General features: G+C 39.9%; 1 protein-coding gene and 1 long non-coding RNA gene across 2 annotated transcripts; both read left to right on the forward strand.

Moving 5' to 3' along the window:
- Positions 1–412: 412 nt before the first annotated feature.
- Positions 413–3191, forward strand: LOC136269155 (uncharacterized). The gene is made up of 3 exons (XR_010707234.1): positions 413–575; positions 2847–2896; positions 2952–3191. It is a non-coding gene; the product is annotated as an uncharacterized lncRNA (long non-coding RNA).
- Positions 3192–14839: 11648 nt separating this feature from the next.
- On the forward strand, positions 14840–20305 carry LOC136268760 (uncharacterized). Its single transcript, XM_066064221.1, has one exon. It carries the CDS (start codon positions 14840–14842, stop codon positions 20303–20305), a length of 5466 nt encoding a protein of 1821 aa, XP_065920293.1.
- Positions 20306–21179: the final 874 nt, after the last annotated feature.

Genomic DNA, 21179 nt, shown 5'->3' on the forward strand with positions numbered 1-21179 from the left:
AAAAACTTGCTGAAAACCAGTTGAAGACCAAAAAAAAAAAAAAAGGTCACAACAACAATAGCTAGTTATCCTTACCAACTATATCACGTCTGTTATGTAAAATAAAATCCTATTTGTAGCTTCATAGGTAAGCTACACTGCCTCATGAACATTGTGACTGCTTTATTAGAGTAATTGACTGCTCTATTAGAGTATCTCGATCTTGAATGCAATTTCTTGAAGGGGGGGGGGGGGGGGCATTTGCCCCAAATGCCCCATCCTGGATCCGCCACTGTACATGGTAGCCATCTGGATGAGATGTTGAGTAGAAATCACTCCTCTTCAACTACCCACTTGTCCTGTCGAGATACTGAGCAAACTGTCAGTCTCACCCACATCGCGCCATTCTCGAATGGGTTTCGTTACTTTCACATCGTTTGATTCCCTACGTAAAATTACGTAACAACACTGCGCTATAGGCGCTTTTATAAAATAATAATTATTAAGCACACTGACACGCTTTATCAAACCTCGATTCTGGGGAGAGGTGACAGCAGCCAGTGGCCTGTGATGACGTGCTACTAAGGATAACAGAAGTGAGTTATGTATGCATGAGTATGTATCACATCACCACCAAGATCACCACTGTTTGCCTGGTTGTAATGTTTTATGCTACAATGCTATGAACAGAATTCTTAACATAGACATGGTGATAATTCCTTTAGTCCAGATATATTTCAACTTGCCTTGGTCAATTATAGTAGAGGGGCAAAGGCTTAGATTGTCCCATGCAGTTGCAGTGGTGTTGATGGTTTTGCAGTGTTGGTAGTTGAACTAGACCTACAGAATCGTCCCCCCCTTCCCCTTAGAATTGCCTGTGAGCATAACTACGTAGCTAATGGATAATACTATAATACAATTTCTGAAACAATATTAACTGTAAATTTACAACAGGAAAATTTTTACAAAAGTAAAATTTGACAAATTGGTTAATTTGTCCAATAAGCACCTCAAAAGTCAGTGTTTAGACCTGTTATTTTTTGCTTTTCGTCAAAGCGTTGTGAATTCTTCAAATTTTTCTTTCGTCAGTACTTCCTGTTGTATCTGTAAAACTTTGTTAAATATCTGCATACCTAATCATCTGTGCAGCACTGTCTGCCTTTCATTTGTGACAGTTAGCTATAGTGTGTGGGTCATGCCATTCTACAGGTGTATGTTATATATTACTCCACCATTACTGAAGCTCAAAGCAGCCACTGAAATCAATTTATTGTCATGCACAGTGCTGTATAGGTTGAGTAGCTGTATTGCTTGATTAAACACCTTAAATTAATTTTTAATATTTCATTGAATTAGTTAATACAGAAATATTGGCATTAAATTACGTTTGCAATCTTTGCTGATAGTACAGTCTCATGCAAGGTTTTGTACCCTGCCCCATGTTGTGCGTGCAGATAACCTTTGTTATTTTATACAATTAGGCACGAGCAGCTGTTACTTCATAACATAAACACAATGGGTTGCTTATGTTGGGACTGGTGGGATACAGGGAATTTGGGGATTCACCCATTCACCATAGGGACCTGCAATATATTAATACAGACTGTCCCAATATTAAGTAAACTCAAGAGGGTTATCATTTCTGCCATTTGTTATCCAGCTTGTGCAAGTTCAACTCTTGCTCGTGATTAGATATAATTGAACACTCCAGTCTAACAGTTAAATTTCAAGTACATTTACTGCAAAATGGTGTTACACTGCACACAATCAGTAGAGTCTGAGTTAAAAGACAAACCAAGTGAATCGCCTCAGTTGGTAGGCATCAAATCATCCTCCATAATCAGTAGCAAACAAATTAAGGTACAGCAACATGCATGTGTGTGCCTTCAAAATACCAGCTATACTGTTACAGTATGTACTAAATTGGAATTGTTTACAAGAACTTTGTCCTGTACACTGTCATCGTAAGGCATACCCACAGAATGTGGACCATGTCAGCGTGTCCAAGTGTGAAGTAATTTATTTAGTTGGTCTGCACTATATTGAACAGCGACAATTCAGCACGTGCACTATTCTCTTTCCCTACATCAGGACCCTTTCCCCCTTCACTAAAGGCTTGAAACATGCTATTACTATGTAAAGTTGCTCCTGTACAACTGTAACTACTGTATTTATTAGACTGAAATGTTGTTTAAAAATCCATTGCTTTCGTATCATGTACAGCACAGCGTGTTTTGCACTGCTAGGGACATTAAGTACGTATAGGCTTCAGATGAAGTGATCCAATTCATGTATGGTAACCCAGGGGTTTAAATCAAAGGTAAAGTGCAGTTGTGATTCTGTGTACAGTGAATATGTATGGGGTTTGTTGGAGAGTCAACTACGGAAAGGTTATGAATAATACTTAATGGTGAAATCATACTTAGAACAAGTAATGTCCCCTCTGTTGGAGAAGCGACAAGTTCCTGGTGATAACAATCTGACTGAGTGTACAAATGATAATTATGAAGTTGTAGATAATGACACTCTTGAACTGTCTAAACTTACATGACCATTATTGTTAGTGTCTCTATTGATTATGCATTCCCCCTCCCCCCACTGGATGCATCAATAATTACAGACTGTCCAGTATAATAAATAAATAAAGACATAATGGTTTGGTTCCAAATTCAGAAAAGAAGACCAAATGGTGTGTTTCCTAGTACATATAAAACAGTGAAATTGTCAGACCACATAGGACATTTGAAATAAAAGCTTCAGGGTGTTTTAGCAGGTCAAGCATTACTACGAATAAGCCACATTCCATTCATATATTATTAGGGCTACCATCTGAATGTAATAGAGGTAACATACATGTTCTGTTACAGAAAGAAGTTACGGTAATATTGAATCTACTATAAAGATGTGATAACAAAGGGTTAGTTATTTGTAAATAAAAAGATGTGATATTTAAACAACGATAATATGATCAGTTACAGCATGTACATAAAACTTGGAACAAAAAGTTATTGAGTGATGTACCACAGTGTAGCATCACACTATTGCAAATGCTGCAGCTCTTCAGCAAAAAAGTCACCCTTGATGATAGAGTTCTATGTACAATATGAGGAGATACTGGCCAATTTCACCTGCTGTGCGAGTAGTCATGACTGATCCACAATTAGATGATGACATCATTGCTACCTGCATTAACAAAAACAAACAAAACAATTATTATTATTATTATTATTTAATAACTATTGTATTTCATTTTACAGAGTATGTCTAAAAAAAACTTTGCAAAATGACATTTGTATTAGGAGAACGGCAGAATTCTACATGGAAAGTCACTACTGTCATTAAAATGAAGAAGTGAACACATACATAGCTACAGAAAGAAACTCAGTCATTACTGATGACATTATTGATGTGCGTAACATGCGTATGTGGGTAAAACCCAGTGGGTTTTTCCCTGAATCATCTTGGTGCTGGATGGTTCAAAATTTTTATGTTTTGATTTCTTGTTGCTAGCCCTCACTCTCCATTGTTGTATTTAGTCTTTCATTATATTCTATTCACTTATGAATGTAAGTTTTCAGGTAGTCGTGCTCCTGGACTTACATATGGTTATTGTCTTGTATCTATGGTTACTAAGTATGTTGTTGGTTATTTGGTAACAATGATAGATAGCTTACTACAGTTGCTAGTGGTGCAAAACCCAGATGTTATAGATTACAATGGGCAAACAGGGTGTGGGTTATTTGGAGTATGGTGGAGGGGGTTAGACTGTGACTTCAGAATAACCTGTTTAATTGTAGTGCTAGGCTTATAAAACAAAACACTAGGGGTATCACGTATCACTTACTAAGTCAATCTCAATCTGTGATTGTGGTCAAACTCACAGTCAACAGTCAAGACTACAAAATATCACTACAGTGGGAGATGGGAAGAAGTGTTAAAACTCAGAGTTACCTATAAATAAATATTAAAACTTACGAAATAGAAAAACTTAAAATGTTTCAAAGCTCTGTAACAATTTCACTGTGATTTCAATGATGTATCTTTCACAGTTGTAGATCAGGGGGGTAAGACAAGATCACGGGCACTACAAAGCACTAACAAAAATATTTTATTAAACCATAGTCATACTACCTGTTGAAAGTAATAGATCATACAACAACGATTGTATTGTAATCATTGATGCCTACTGTTACTGTTGACATGAAAGTCATGAGACAAAGTGGCAGTAAAGAGGGATTTCTAGGGGTCTGGGCATACTCCCCAAGAATTTTGAAACATAAGTGTGTCATGATTGAACCTGGAAATGATTTTAGAGAATGAGTGAGATCTGGAAATAATTAGCAAGCTGAAGGGACAAAATAACTATGTATATAATTATGTGCATGAAAGCATTGATTTGATGAATGTGTTGATTTTCAGTTTATATAGTAAACTGTAAGAAAGAAATTAAAACTAGTAAGGTAATTTTTAATCAGAGTGGTAGACCATGAAATAGAAAATTTTTGAAAATGGCTATCTCAAGATGTATCTTTAGACTTTTAGTCAAATCCCTGTGGTAAATTGTAAGAGTTAAGAGGTACAATACGTAAGTATACTTTCCTGTAGTAAACCTGGCTATTTTGTCTAAATTTTAGAACTAGCCCAATCACCATTTGCAACTAGCCAACAGTCATTTACAACTAGCTTTTTGGCCACAACTAGCCCCCCTTTTTAGCCCTTGCCATAACAGCAGCATCTTTCCAATCATGAATCACACCATTGTAAGCAACAAACTAAATAGAGCAAAATATGTATCAAGCCCCTTCCTCTACTTTTTGTACAGGGTCTATTCAGTTCACATGAAATACTTTAAGTACTTGTGCAACATTATTACACATTCACGTGGTCTTGTCCTACTGCCCTGGTTATATAGATAGGATGTATTAAGAAATTTTAAAGCACAGGACTGGTGTGTTTGGTAAATGGATATAATAAACCTAAATAGTTTCAACACTTAAAGTAACAATGAAGGTGTACGGATTTATATCTAGCTGGCTCACATGGCCCAGACAGCAGCTTTCTTGGTTTACTATAGCTAGTTATACTAACTTTTAAAAATGCTAAATGGCCACATTGGATGTGGCCAGGGATGAAAACCTAACAATTAAGCCTAAAACAGCAGACAAAATTTCAGGAAGATGCATTCAAGTCAGGTCAAAAGCTGTAAGCCAAAGGCTAAGGTAAATTTTGTCTTTGACGCAGATCATCCAATAGTGAGTGCTTGTGTGACACCCCAGTGAAACAAATGTACACTAGGTCCCTATTAAAAGATGGTCACCAGTAGGTTGAAATATCCCTGAAGTAAATTATCACCATGCTTGTGCTAAGAATTCTGTTCATAGCATTTTTAAAACAGTACACTCAAGGATAATGGAAGGTAACAGAGGTGATGTGATACATAATGCATACATACCTCTGTTATCCTGGCAGACCAATTAGTTGTACATCATCTTCAGTCATCACAAGACTGGCTGCTGTCACCTATTGAGTTTGACATGTCTCAGTGCTTTATCAATGTGCCTATAATGTAGTGTTGTTACATAATGGTATGTAGAGGTGCATCAAACAATGTGAAAGTAACAAAAACTGTTTCAGAAATTGTAAGATTATGTGAGTTTCAGACCCTTGGGAAAGAGGCTACAGTATTATCCATTAGCTACAGTTATGCTATTCCTCTAGTAAAGAATACTTCAACTACGAACACTGCTGCAAAACCATCAACACCACTGCAACTGCATGGGACAATCTGAGCCTCTGCCCTTACTTTGACCAAGGCAGGTTGAAGTATATCTGGAGTGAAGGAAATTGTTACCATGTCTGTGTTAAGAGTTCTGTTCATAGCATTAATAGCGGCATTGCAGCATAAAACATTACAACCAGGCATATTAAAGTGATCTTGGTGGTGATGTGATACATACTGCTGCATACATTATTTATAATTACCTCTGTTATTCTGGCAGACCCCTTAGTCACAGAACACTAGCTGGCTGCTGTTACCTCTCCCCATTAGATTCTATATATCTGGTTTGATAAAGCGTGTCCTCGCGTGTCTCAGTCAGTGCTTAATAATTATTTTATTAAAGCGCCTCTAACGCAATGTTGTTACGTAATTTTATGTGGGGCATCAAACGATGTGAAAGTAACGAAACCCATTTTGGAATACTGATTGATCTCGTGACTGTCCACCAGTATATTTACGTGATGATCCGTTCACCTCATACAAACCAGTATAGTAGTATACTGTATTTTTGTAGCTGTGTAGCTTTTCATTGTAGCTATGTGAATCCACTGTATAGTAATTATATCCTAGCTAAAGGGGGCCATGCTGCATGGGTGCCCTGTGAAATTTGGGGGGAAAGTTGCAAGTAGCCAGCTAGTTTTACTTTAAAATTTGCATCAATTTTAAATTTTAAGGCATTTTCAAGCCTTTAAATTGCAAAAGTTCTGCAGCTCCTGGGGGTTGCACCCCCAGACCCCCCTTGAACTTCTAATTGCTAGCTATAACTAAATGAACCATACAGCAAGTTTCATGCTGTGTCCCCTGTATGTCAGGTCTACAATTAGAAAGTCTGAATAACAACAGATAGGCTTGAACATATTTATATAACTAACTAGCAGTGAAATATCATTAAAATTGCATATCTGAGTGTCTAATTTTCAAAAATTTCCTGTGGGGCATGCCCCCAGACCCCCTAGAATGCTCATGCTTCACACTTCGCAGAGTATGCTTCGCACACTGTGCAACAGCTCCTCTCTCATTGGCATGTATATAGTAGCAATTTCAACATTATAGTCAATGACCTGACCAACTCAATTTTCCCTCCTCCGGCCCTGTAACAGCTTCAGTATGAGATTAGCTAGTTAAATCAGTAGCAAAAGCTTCAAGTTCAGTGTTTAGAAGCACTACTAAAAGTGACTTGCTAAGAGAAAACTCATTCAAAACCGTTCAAATTTCCCTCAAGGACTCACGTGATATTTTGCGCGATGTTCATGTGAAAATAAGAACCGGGGATAGTGTGAGGGATAGTGACAAAGTTGAGGCTACCATCTTAATGTTTCTTCCTGAAGCAGTGGATTGGTGATATAACTATAGTCTGTGTGCGTAACAAGTGGAGGCGAATCGGCTGCGAGTTGCTGTTGAATGGCGAGACTAGCTGAATGTATGCCTCGGAATGGACTCGACATGAAGGCGCTGAATTCATCACATTATTATTCTCCCAGTGAATTTCCGAGTAAGTTTGTGTATAAGTCATTGTAAACGGATATATAACTACCGTCATAATTTTAGACAGGAATCCCCCATGGGCCACGCCATAGTAGCTTCCTGGGATTACATGTATATGCTTTTGTAGGCCAGATCCTTGTAGCTGGCTTGTTCTAGCAGCTGTGTGGGTCAGACTGCGAACAAGTTGAGCTGAACCCTAGTGAGAAAACAGCTAAAAATGAAAGATTTTTTCTCAACATTTCAACCAACCAGATGGTTGGTGATGACAACAAAGTTGTCAAGAGCAGACAAATGCTTCCATCAACAGTTCAGGAATGGCAATAAGACTATATACTTTTATGGCTTCCCCTAATGTATGATGAAATCTTTGGCTATAAATAATGTGTCAGGCATTTGAATGATTAGCAAGTAAGTCAATACTACAAAACTAATAAGTTAATATTTTTGAGGGCTCAACTCAATGCGTACATACAGTATACCATAATTACTATGCATCAATCGATTGATGTGATGATAATATGTGCAGATCTGAGACAACCATGGACCCTACTATATAGTAACTGGGCAGATATATATATATAGAGTTATGTATACTCTGATATAATTGTTGAGTGTTGCAGTTTACCAATGGTCAAAGCTAAATTAACCATTTTAGATAGCTGTTGTGATGTTGAAGGTGTTAGGCAAACTCCAGTTAGGGGCAGGCAATAAGATTATTTTTCAAAACAGGAGAGGAACATGCTTAGGCCTGCAAGGTACAGGCTTAGTCAGTAGATGCACCATATTATATATAATGCACATATCAACATATTTCCCTACTAACCCCCCCCTTCGGGCATATATAGGGCTATAGTGGGCACAACCGAATGTTAAATGCCCCATGGTAGGACAAACCTATTGTGTTAAATCCCCACCATTGGCTCCAGTTGTGGGGGATTTGACAGCGTAGAAAAAATACTTGGGTGCTTAATGAATGATTGTCAAATGCCCCATAGTGAAGCAGCAGTTTCATGTCAATTCGCCTTGTAAAGCACCACTTACATCCAAGGGGAGTGGAAGGGTAACACATTGGTAGGTGCATAATGGGTTTGCATCATAAACCTTGTGTTGAAATTTAGTCTGTCTTGCTTTTTTCAGCTAATGTGCTTATCCGCAAATAATCAGGACTGGAAAAACTACAAATTGTCTTCTACTTTTATCAATCAACTATCCAATCACTGCTAAAATTTCCTTTGCTGTTGTAACTTGTTTACCATTATGCTATAACCATGAGTCCCTCCTAGTTTATATGTCTCCTAGCAACAAATATTGTTATGTCAACAATGTAGGTGAGAACCACAAAAGAAGTCAAGTAATATATTCCAAAATTGGTCATCAATTGCTGCAGTATGCTGAATACATCTTGGGAATGACTATGTTGGATGCTCACTTTAACAATAATCATAGCGTTTGTTAACATGTTAGTCTGACTATGATTACACGTTTTTAGTTAGCTGTGCCTTACCATACTGTATCCCTTTCTGTATATGCAGGGTGGATACTGATGTTGTGACTGTTTACGGGTGAGTTTATGGTCAATGGACAAATCACGCAAATGGTGAAGAAAAAATAATATGTGGTACCAAGACCCCACTACTATATTATGAACTCTTGATGGTACTTCATAGCCAAACACTAGTGTATCTGGCTTCTTGTGCTATTGTAGTTATTTTTTTTATTTTTTTTATGGGATTATCATAATGTAAATGTTTACTATTACAATATATCATGCTATCATTAAAGAGTTTCTATAATTGTGGGTGGTTGCATGAGGGTCTACGAAGTGCTGTGACTGAAAGGTGATACGCTGGTGCTGCATGGCTTTTTAAGTCAACACTGAAGTTTCACAGGCACTGAAGGGCTGGGGCGGAATTAGAGACGTGCACGGGTAATGTAGCAGTAAATTACTTCAACTGTATCACTACAGCGGGTATGAAACAGCTGGCTATAGCTAGCTATGTACAGCCCTGCATGGGCCGGAGTCAGGTCACGCCGACGAGTCAGTGGAGGCATACCGTGGCGAAATTAAAACAAATCAGTGACCAATTAAACCAAGAGTTGACAGCACAGTGTCTATCAAATCGGCCAGCTCGCTATGGCTAATGACCTTACCCACTTCCACACTGTTTGGGTTTGGGAAATGAGGCGGGCACCCACACCTCGATGTCATGGCGGCAAGTTTGAATCTTCAAAGAGCACAAAGCGATCTCATAAACTAACAAACAACTTTTAGCGAAAAACTAAATGTACAGATACATTGTGTAGCCCCTAATAGCCACAGCCTTTTTACAATACGACTTCATGGTTGAAAGAAAATCGCTTCAATGGGATGCGATGACGAAGAAAATGAAAAAAAGAACGATGCACATTTGAATAAATAATTAATAATTTAATTAACGCATGGTAAATGGGTGGGCAATGGAAGAAACTATTCCAACAATTTGCCTGACTTTTCATGTGGTAGTTACTCATTATACAAAGGTTACATGCCCCTGGTTTCGAGGTGGAATCTTTTAGTAAGCCTGAGATTTCGCCATGCGGATTTTAAAAGATTGCGTAATAAATCCCTCATGTAAATGACTCACAGTAGTGGTCGCATGTTTATTAATTTATTAAAATTTTGTGGGTGCGCACTTTTGTGCTTCTTGGCCTCACGACTCGCTACCGTGAGTCTTGATGATCACTACCGTGAGTCTTGATAGTGGTCGCGTGTTTATTAATTTATTAAAATTTTGTGGGCTTTTGTGGGTGCGCGCTTTTGTGCTTCTTGGCCTCGCGACTCACTACCGTGAGTCTTGATTTTAAAAGATTGCGTAATAGATCCCTCATGTAAATGACTCACAGTAGCGGTTGCGTGTTTATTAATTTATTAAAATTTTGTGGGCGCGCGCTTTTGTGCTTCTTGGCCTCGCGACTCACTACCGTGAGTCTTGACTTGATCACAGTAGAGGTCGCGTGTTTATTAATTAATTTTGTGGGCGCGCGCTTTGTGCTTCTTGGCCTCGCGACTCACTACCATAAGTCTTGATTAAGTCCTTGGATAGCAACTAACTTTTATTGGTGAAGCATGTTCCTCTTGAAAGTCTTTATTGTTGTCGTTTTCAGCTACATGGCTCAGTCTAGAACAGCTGATCATAATCAAGCAGTCATGGTGGTCTGGTAGTTAATAAAACACAGAGAATTGCTTTAATACTGAATGATACATTAAACATTACAGTTATTACAGAAAATCCATTAAATAGAATGATACTAAAATTAACATTTCAACAGCTAGTTTTCTAGTGAATGCAAGGATTTCACCTTAGCCATGTCACTAAAACATCAGCTGCAGAATTATTTGTTCATACAGAACAATTCAGATCTAGACTCTCATGAAATTAGCCAACCATCTTCAATACTGATCTACCTACAAATAATGGCTAACAGTTTGGATGACACCCACTCCAGACAGCAAAGCAAACATTGTGTAAGATTATCAGCACATGGTTACAGGATGATGTATCATGTACAATACTTCACTATTGAGTGAAATAGAAACTCAAGGTAGAAGTTGGCTTAAAAGTTGTAACTTCAACTCCAGAACTTGTTTAAATGTATACCCTTAGGCTACCTGGAATCAATTTATTTCAGAGTAGCTACCGCAATATTTTTAGTGTTTTACAATGTAATACAGCACAGCTACATATTCTTTTTAAAATTGTCAGTTTTTAAGTATTATAATTATTTTATGTATGATATACACTTGCATGCTTGTATATTCATAATTGTATCCTTGTCTTGTGGTACATTTTATTTATTAAACAAATTATGTATAACTTTAATGATATAGACAATTAATTCTTTGTATCTGTTCAGTTCACTAACAAATGGTATATTTGTATTAGTTAAAGCACTGCTGTGAGTGCTATATGAAAAATTTATCACATAAAAGAGTGGGCTAGAAACAAATATAAAATCCAAGTGCTATATTATGTCCTGAGACCACTATTTTAGTACTATATTTTCCATAATAATTATAGCATGAGCAACTGAAGTAACTGATTTAAAGAACTTCCAAGTTTGAGCTGAAACTCAAGTGAAACATGCACAAAGCTATTTAGGACTCACCAATCAGCCGTCAGTGAAACAATTGACTTCACTCTGGACATACCTCTGAAGTGCTTTTTCCTCTGGCTCGTGTTTTCTTCTCCAGTTAGTCATCCTTGCAATCTTGATTATAGGCTTAGGTGCTGCATAACTAATCGTCTTCTGCCCACGCACACTGCTATAACTACCTCGATATAGCACTGTGGTCACCAGTATACGTAGCACTGCCATCATATATATAGCACTGTGGTTGCAGAAACTGTATGGCAAATTTTAAAGTATCATACAGTACTACCAGCTCATACAGTATGATAGTACTGTATGGTAGGGATCCCCCCATAAGTGATGCAAATTGTCCCCATAGAACTATCATAGAAATATCTTATGTGATGAAAAGCATTTTTACGGAAGAGTCTTAGTGTAAACCTTTGTAATATGTGTCTCATGTATGTGTCATACATGAGATATCCAACCTTACATGTCTTATTTGATGTACATGAAGTATGTCCATGTACATGATGCCTCATCCTTGTATTTGTATCATCTACTTAGCCTTTACACAACCACAAACCATAGAAGAGTTTCTTAATGTATATATTCATACCCTATATGGAACTTCAGTAGCATAGTGTTGTGCGTCATTACATGTTTAATTACCTTTGACTATTGTTGACTGTTTGGAATGTTATGCTTGAAATAGTAGTCTTAGTAATTGCTTATACATTGATTACGCTCATATCATGTACTAAAACCCTTCAGTTAAAAGTCACTGCTATGTTTGTGAATAATGTATAAAAACTACCCTCGGCCCATCTTTGTACTGTTATGAAGGGGAGACAACCAGCATTTGAAGTTAACCAATGCTACAGTAAGACTGCATGGTGTTCATATTTAGCTGCCAAACATTTTGGTAATGTCAGTACTATAGCTGTTGGAACCTTTAACATACGTATCGTATGTAACATACGTAGCGTATGTAACATACGTAGGGAATGTAACATACGCAGGCCTGCCAACCTAGGAAACAGAAAAACCTTGAGACTTGGTCTTGACATCCAGAATGAACTACTGCATCTGCACATTATTATAGGCAGACACAGCAGTCCCCATGTCCATACAATGGGCAGATAGGCCACCTTTACCATGCAACACCTTTACACATGCCCATCTTTATATTAGTGTTGGGCGATACATCGATATTATATCGTATCGTTAGATTTTTTTTGCTGATATCGAAAAGTATCGATATACTGATTTTTCAGAATTTGATATTTTGATACGATACATCACGTGATCTGAATTAATGTATTTCAGCTTATTTAATACTTAATCGTAGCTTTCCAATGCCTTCAGCAATTTTCTAATCACTATTACTCTTGTGTACACGGGTGGGAAATCCCCATTGTGTATAGCCATACTTACCTAGTATCTACTATCAAATTATGTGAGAAAACTAGCAATTTTTTACATGCAAATTAATGTTACAATATCGTATCGAAAAGTATCAATATCGGTTAATTTTAGTCAATATCGTATCGTTCTGAAAATCCTGGTATCACCCATCACTACTTTATATGGGCATCAATATAGCATTTAAAACATGTTTTGCATCACTAATCTATGCATGGAATATCTAGACCTGCAGTAAATGTGTGCATGAGTCTTATTTCACCAGCTAGCTAAATGTACTTACTCGGAAATCACTGTGTTGAAAGTGAAACAGTTACTCTTTTATTCAGTGCTGTGAAGTTGTAACACGTGACTGGACTATGGAACATTCTTGATATAAGCCACTAGGTGCTTATAATATCACGTGATGACTTAGCGGAGATGTGTAAATTTCATCCTAGAGGCTGAAAGCAAATAAAATACTCCAGACAAAAAGTACATACCATTTGTATAGGCTACAAACCCAGCTGGGAAAGCAGGTGCTTTGTGTGACGTGCCTACCAAGTGCTTCAGGGTTGGTATTCTGATCAGAGTTCTGATCGCTTAAAGTCAACTCCAGATCTTGCTCCAAATACTCTCCAATGCATTGGTATTAAATAGAAGGGTGAAGACGAATCCTTGCCACAATGCCCGCCTTTATAATCACGTGATCTTGCCTCTATTAGTTGTACCAGAATTACGTACCCGGGGAAATCCCCTGAGTACTGGAAAAGGCTAGGAAAGGGCATTCTGAGAGTCAGTTTGACTCTGGCCTGAGCTTGAAAGTGAAAAAAATCGTGAGTTTACGGTGATGATCCGTGAGAATCGGTACGCCTAACTAAAAATCCGTGAGTTTAGAGCTACTGTTTGTGAGACCTTGAGCTTGGTAGTGAAATCGTGAGTCTCACGGTAAATCCGTGAGGGTTGGTAGGCCTGCATACGTAATGCATGTAACATACGTAGCGTATGTAACACAGGTAGGGTATGTAACACGTGTAGCGTATGTAACATGTGTTTCGTACAGTCGATTGCAGAATTGTTGAAATTTCTCTTCCCGTGCCGTAAACATTCCGTGGGCTAGAAACTATTTGTAGTGACGCCGGATCAGCCGGATTGAGGAAAAAGATTAGTGTGGTTCAATTGCTGTTGAATCCGTGGCAAGGACAATAAAATTTACTGACAAGGAGGCTTACGGAAACACTCACGGTACGGCATACTTTTTTCAAGAATTCTGCAATCGACTGTATGTAACATGAATAGCGTAGGGCATACCTACTTTCCGGGACGGGATGGGACGGAACAATTCCGGAAAATGCTACATTACTACTTTACGGGACGGGATGTAAAATATAACGCTCTATTGGACTATCCTTTGAACTGACAGATTGAGCGACCTTCGTGTACCAATAGTTGGGCCACCACTACACCACATCTACCGGGAATGTAGCCTCGGTAGCTCCTTCGCTAAAATATAACTCAGCACGAGGCCACGTGAAATAAAGAAGCACGTACTGTGCACCTGCTCACACCTGCAGGTGCTAGCTAAGAGAGCACATGGCACACAGCTGAAATGAATGATTATGATTTAATACAGATGAAAGGTCATCAGTTAAACCTGATCGAATAACTTTATGGAACCTGCCATCCATTTCCTTTAAACCTAACCTGCAAACATAAATACTACTGTTGTCACAGACTGACTATAATTATAGGTTTCATTGTATTTAGAAATACTGTTTGTTGTAGACGCATGCGTGTTCATTCATGTATTGAGTACGTTGGCTTTAATAAGAATTCGAGTTAGTGTATCGGTCAATAGTCCCTCCGGATCCCCGCCATATTGGACATTCAACTGCTCCTTTGACTCGTCGTTCACGACATTTTGGTGCTGTGACCAGGATCCGCTCCCTTACGCTACTTTGTAACCAGAAATTCAGACGTCGTGGTACCGTGGCATTCATATACGGTACCCCGTAAGGCAAGCGGACCCTTTTAAGAGAACCATTGTTGTTGCGTTTCTTTCGTAGTGAACGTACCAACAGGATGGAGGGATTGACCAAGCTGCAAGGCTCGCGCAAAGCCTTTCGATCCCATCTAACGCGCATCTACGGGAAGGTAGACGCATTGGACTTGACACAACCACTCACCGAAGCCATCGCCACTGATGTTACAACGTATATTGAACAAATGAACAGGAAAGCAGAAACTTTACGACAGTTAGATGCAAAGATTTCGTCCGCGATTGAAGACGTCAGCGAATTGGAACAGGATACGTTCGAAGCTGAAGGGATACAGGATACAATAATCGAGAAGACAGTTCGATTGAAGCGATACCTGGAGCAGCAACCTAGTACTACAGTAGACACTGGAACAGTTCATAGCGTATCCCACACTTCATCGGCCAGTCGCCTTCCAAAGTTAGTTTTACCTACATTTGCTGGCGAACCGCTTAAGTGGCAGAGCTTCTGGGACTCCTTTGAGGCAGCAGTCCATCTCAACAACAGCCTCACTGGTGTGGAGAAATTCAATTATCTTCGGGCCCAATTAGAGGGTGAAGCAGCCAGGACAGTGAGTGGATTCACTCTGACCAACACCAACTATGAACAATCTGTTACGTTGCTCAAGGCAAGATTTGGTCAACCACAACGAATTGTGAATGCACATATGCAAGCCCTACTTGATGTACAATCCCCCTCCAACACGGCTGCTAGTCTTCGACAGCTACATGACACGATTGAAATCCACATCAGGGGTTTAGAGTCGTTGGGAAAGGAAAGAGCATCATTTGGAGATCTTCTAGTCCCAATTGTGTTTGGAAAGTTACCTCCACCCATCAAACGAAATCTGACTCGGGAACACCCTTCACAGGAATGGAATATTGATAAACTCCGCCAAGCCATCGAGAAGGAGATCATTATCCTTGAGTCTGGACTTGACGTTCAAGGGGAAAGGAGTCAATCTACCTTAACAGGATCATTTCACACTAGTACACACAAGAAACAGCCAAACTCACTTCCAGATGACAGAAGAGCAGTAAGTACTAAGCCATCATGTGTGTACTGTAAGGGCCCACATTCACCTTTACACTGTAATACAGTAACTGATGTACATGCAAGAGTAGACACTGTGAGGGAGGAGAAACTATGTTTTAATTGTTTGGGACACCATAAGGCTGCACAATGTAATTCTAAGAATCAATGTAAAGTTTGTCATAAGAAACACCATACCAGCCTATGTGGAATGGATGGTGGCCCCAGATCAGTACCCGCAAACCAACATCACCAGACTGTTGCATCCCAGCCTTTGCAAGGCACACTACGTACGACCGCTCAAACCTTTGTGCCCAACCAACCATCTGATTCAACTAATTCCAATCCCACCCAACAGATTAGTACCAACTTAGCTACAACCACACACTCCTTACTTAGTAGTAATCAGAGCTCAGTGTGTCTATTGAAAACAGCCATAGCATTGGTGAAGGGTGGTACCAACAAAGCTTCCGCTAATATTTTGTTTGATGAAGGGGCACAAAGATCATTCATAACACAAGCTTTAGCTGACCAACTACGAACAATCCCCTGTTACAAGGAGGATCTGTGCATCTCGTCATTCGGTGGAGAGACCACCGCCAATACTGCAGTTGACGTCGTCAAAATTCAGCTTGAAACCAACTTAGGCGACATAAACATTTTGGCACTAGTTGTCCCAAAGATTGCTACACCCCTACAGTACTTTGCTAGCACAAATCTACATGAGCTTACCTATCTACACGGACTACGACTAGCTCATCCAGTTGGCAATGAAGAAAGGTTTGATATCTCCCTACTGATAGGTGCTGACTATTACTGGGATATAGTGGAGGATCGCATCATAAGAGGCAGGGGACCCACAGCCATGCAGTCAAAACTAGGGTATTTACTCTCCGGACCATTACCACTACCTGTACAGTCCAATGTCACTGGTGTTCTCCATGCTTGTACCACCCAAGTGCTAGACTTGTCTGACATAGATGAATCAGTCCCAGTTCCCCGTCCCAATTCTTCCCTGCAATTTGCAAGCCAACCTTCAGCAGTATTCATGAAAGCCTATCAACGTGATTGCATTTCACGGGACAAGGATGGTTCGTATATTGTTGGTTTTCCCTGGAAACTAGACCATCCCATTCTCCCAACTAATCTAACCATCTGTGAACGTCAAGCAAGAACATTGGCAAGGAAGTTAGGACGTCAACCAGAGCTGCTCAAACTGTATAGCAATATTATTGCTGAACAGGAAGAACGGAACTTTATTGAACAAATTTCCCCATCAGTCATCCAGAACACCAGAGGAGTACACTACCTACCACACCACCCAGTGCAGAAGAATTCTCCAACAACCCCTGTGAGAATCGTCTACAATTGCAGTTTTCGACCATCACAATACCATGCAAGCCTCAATGACTGCTTAATGGCTGGTAGCCCACCTTCAATTGACCTGAGTAGCATATTGCTACGTTTCCGTTTACACCACTATGCCCTATCAACGGACATCGAGAAGGCTTTTCTTCATGTAAGACTTAAAGAAAATGACAGAGACTTTACTCGATTTCTTTGGTTATCTGACCCAAGTAACCCAGACAGCCCTCTCATCACATACCGATTCAAGGTGGTACTTTTCGGCTCAACCAGCTCCCCATTCATGTTGAATGCAACCTTAGATCACCATCTCAATTCTCATACTTCAGAAGTATCAACCAATATGAAAGAAAATCTTTATGTTGACAATATTATTTCTGGTTGCCAATCAGAGGAAGCCATTATCCAGTATTATACAACAGCGAGAACCATCATGAGTGAAGCTAACTTTAATCTACGCTCATGGGCATCAAACAGTCGACAGTTACAGATAACAGCCCAGGCAGATCATACACTTGACTTGAACACCACAGTTAATCTTCTAGGATTGCAGTGGAACACTTGCACAGATGTACTTAGCTTTCCACAGCGGGAGATTAAACCCAATGATACAACTCCTGTCACAAAACGAAGTGTATTACAAGGAGCATCACGTCAATATGATCCCCTTGGATGGCTAGTTCCCGTTACCATCCGTGCAAAGTTGTTTATACAAGAACTATGGAGGAAACAAGTTGCTTGGGATGACCCTCTAGAACAAGAACTTCAGAACGATTGGTGTCAGATAGCAGCAGATGTAGACAATGCAGCCTGCATAGTATTGAACCGCAAGTACTTTTCCTTGTCATCAAGTCAGTCTATTTACTTGCACGTGTTTGCTGATGCAAGCACAAAAGCATATGGAGCGGTGGCATATCTTCAGAACACAGAGAATGTTGCTTTTGTGATGGCAAGGTCACGTGTTGCACCACTTAAGGACCACACCCTACCCAAACTGGAGCTAATGGCAGCAGTCACAGCAGCACAGCTTGGAACGTTCATTCTATCTGCACTGCAACGACACTTATCAGAGATAACCGTTCGACTTTGGAGTGATAGCCAAATTGTCCTCCATTGGATATTCAGCACCAAAACACTCAAGCAGTTTGTAGCCAACCGAGTCAGGGAAATCTGTGACATGTTTCCTACCTCAGTGTGGAGGTATTGTCCCACAAATGATAATGCTGCAGACCTTTTAACCAGAGGAATTACTGCAACCCAACTGACGTCCTCACAGCTTTGGCTCAAGGGCCCAACCTGGTTACCATCTGAATGTGATTGGCCCTCATGGTCACCCACTTCTGTCCATCATATCCACACCACTGAAGAAGTTGAACCAACTACCTCTAACACAGAACAAACAACTATTCCCCAACCGGGATTACACCAGATTATAGACATAACCAGGTACAGCAAGTTAGCACATCTCTACAGAACTACAGCTTATGTCTTACGGTTCATCAACAACACCCGGAAGGCATCTCAGAAAGAGAATGGAGTCATCACAGTTACTGAACTCAACACTGCACAGAAGCTGTGGATTAAGTCTGCACAAGAACAGGTATTTGCAAATGAACTTGTGGATCTCAAGTCGAAATCAACAAAGCGACTACCCTTAGTCCGACAACTTCGTCTCCAACTGAACAAAGATGGCCTAATTTTCTGTGGCGGGAGGATACATAATGCTCCTCTATCCCATTTGACGAAGTTTCCACTTCTGCTACCGAAGAAACATTATTTCACACAACTCATTATTCGTGATATCCATGAAAAGCATTGTCATGCTGGAACAAATAGCACAGTGACATACCTGCGTGAAATGTACTGGATTCCAGCAGCCAGACAGTGTGTGAGATATATACTGAAGCAGTGCGTTGTGTGTAACAGGGTTTCCGGAACCCATTACAGAGCACCTGACCCACCACCACTTCCAAAGCACCGAGTCCAGATGATGAACCCCTTCAGTGTAACGGGTGTGGATTTTACTGGTGCACTGTACATTCGAACAACAAATGGAGAAGACAAGGTTTATATATGCTTGTTCACATGCGCCAACACTCGGGCTGTACATCTGGAGGTGGTGAGTGATCTGTCAGAAGAGACGTTCTTACAAGCATTTCGTCGATTCGCTAGTAGAAAGTCATTGCCTCAACTCATGGTGTCTGATAACGCCTCAACATTTATGGCAGCTGCTGAAGAACTGAAGCACTTGTTCAAGTCAGATAAGGTACATGAAGGTTTAGCAAGGCAGGGGGTAGAGTGGAAATTCATTCCTTGTCGAGCTCCATGGTATGGTGGGTATTGGGAGCGTCTCATTGGATTAACTAAGAGCTCACTGAAGAAGACGCTTGGCCGTGCACATGTTACTCTAACCAGCTTACAGACATTGGTAGTAGAAATAGAGGCACACCTGAACAACCGTCCATTAACGTACGTCAGCTCGGAACTGAATGACTTGGAACCCTTGACACCCTCACATCTTCTTTACGGGAGGTTGATAATCACCACGCCTCATCCAACAGTAGAACGAGAGGAAATTGACGACGAAGACTATACCATCAATCCTTCCTCACATTCCAGTCTTAGTAAGAAGGCCAAGACTCAAGCGCTCATCATTGAACATTTCTGGAATCGTTGGAAAAGAGAATATCTCACATCACTACGAGAAACTCACACTGCCAATGGAGCGAATAAGGAGATTGTGAAGGTTGGTGATGTAGTAATTGTACATGACGATTGCCCGAGAGCCAAGTGGCGATTAGCTGTAGTCAAGGAATTACAGAGAGGACATGACGGATTTGTGAGATCAGTTAGCATTCAAACAACCACTGGCGTAACCACTAGACCAATCACGAAGCTTTATCCACTGGAGGTTAACGCAGAAACTACAGTAGAGAATAATACTGATGATGACCATCCGTCTAATGATGATAATAACCCCCATGATTCATCCTCGTCTCCTACTGAAGAACCCCAGACGCCTGTACGACCTCAGAGAAGGGCTGCAGCTAGAGCTAAGGACAAGATGACTGAATGGAGCAAAATATTGCGGCGCCGGGAGGATGTCACAGACTGACTATAATTATAGGTTTCATTGTATTTAGAAATACTGTTTGTTGTAGACGCATGCGTGTTCATTCATGTATTGAGTACGTTGGCTTTAATAAGAATTCGAGTTAGTGTATCGGTCAATAGTCCCTCCGGATCCCCGCCATATTGGACATTCAACTGCTCCTTTGACTCGTCGTTCACGACAACTGTATAGGCAACAATGTTATATCCAAAGTGAATGCTTATTCTGGCTGCGGTGTAGGCTTTGCTTTTCATTGTTAAGATCTGCAGTGATGTGTTTGGGGGGTCATCGCTCTTCAGTTGGTCGTCCATCAACCACTAATATTGATCTGGCCTACTCCGAGGGTCACTTGGAGTCTGGCAGCCTTGTTTGATTGCTGGTATTTCCAGCTGTCCAGCACTTTAACACCTAGTGCTGGGGGTGGTGGCAAGGGCAGTCCATCTAGCCTGGGAAAAATATATATATAAATTAAAAAAAAACTTCTCATAGAAATCTGTGTATCATTATCTCATCAGATTTAGACTGGAGACCCCACCACCAACACATAATATCAAAGGCTTATCGGATTTTATGATTATTACGATGTTCTGTTTCAACTAACATAAACCAAGAAACATCTATATATCACTAGTCAGATCCCAATTAATGTTTTGTTCAACACTATATGGAAACCATATTTATTAAAAGATATCAAACAACTAGAACAGCTTCAGGGTTGCACAACAAAGTACGTATTGGATGACTATACCAGCAACTATAAATCTCGATCAAAATTTTGCCTTTAATGTATGTTTTGGACATCTCTGACATAAAGTTTAAAAAACCTTAAAACCCCTACAAATGCATTTAATATCACTGACTATAATATTATTAAATT

This window comes from Dysidea avara, chromosome 10, assembly GCF_963678975.1.
Source record: "Dysidea avara chromosome 10, odDysAvar1.4, whole genome shotgun sequence".
NCBI classification, from domain to species: Eukaryota; Metazoa; Porifera; class Demospongiae; order Dictyoceratida; family Dysideidae; genus Dysidea; species Dysidea avara.

What these genes read in the sequence shown, in the direction of transcription:
- LOC136268760 (XM_066064221.1), top strand. Translation starts at nt 14,840, where the DNA reads ATGGAGGGATTGACCAAGCTGCAAGGCTCGCGCAAAGCCTTTCGATCC.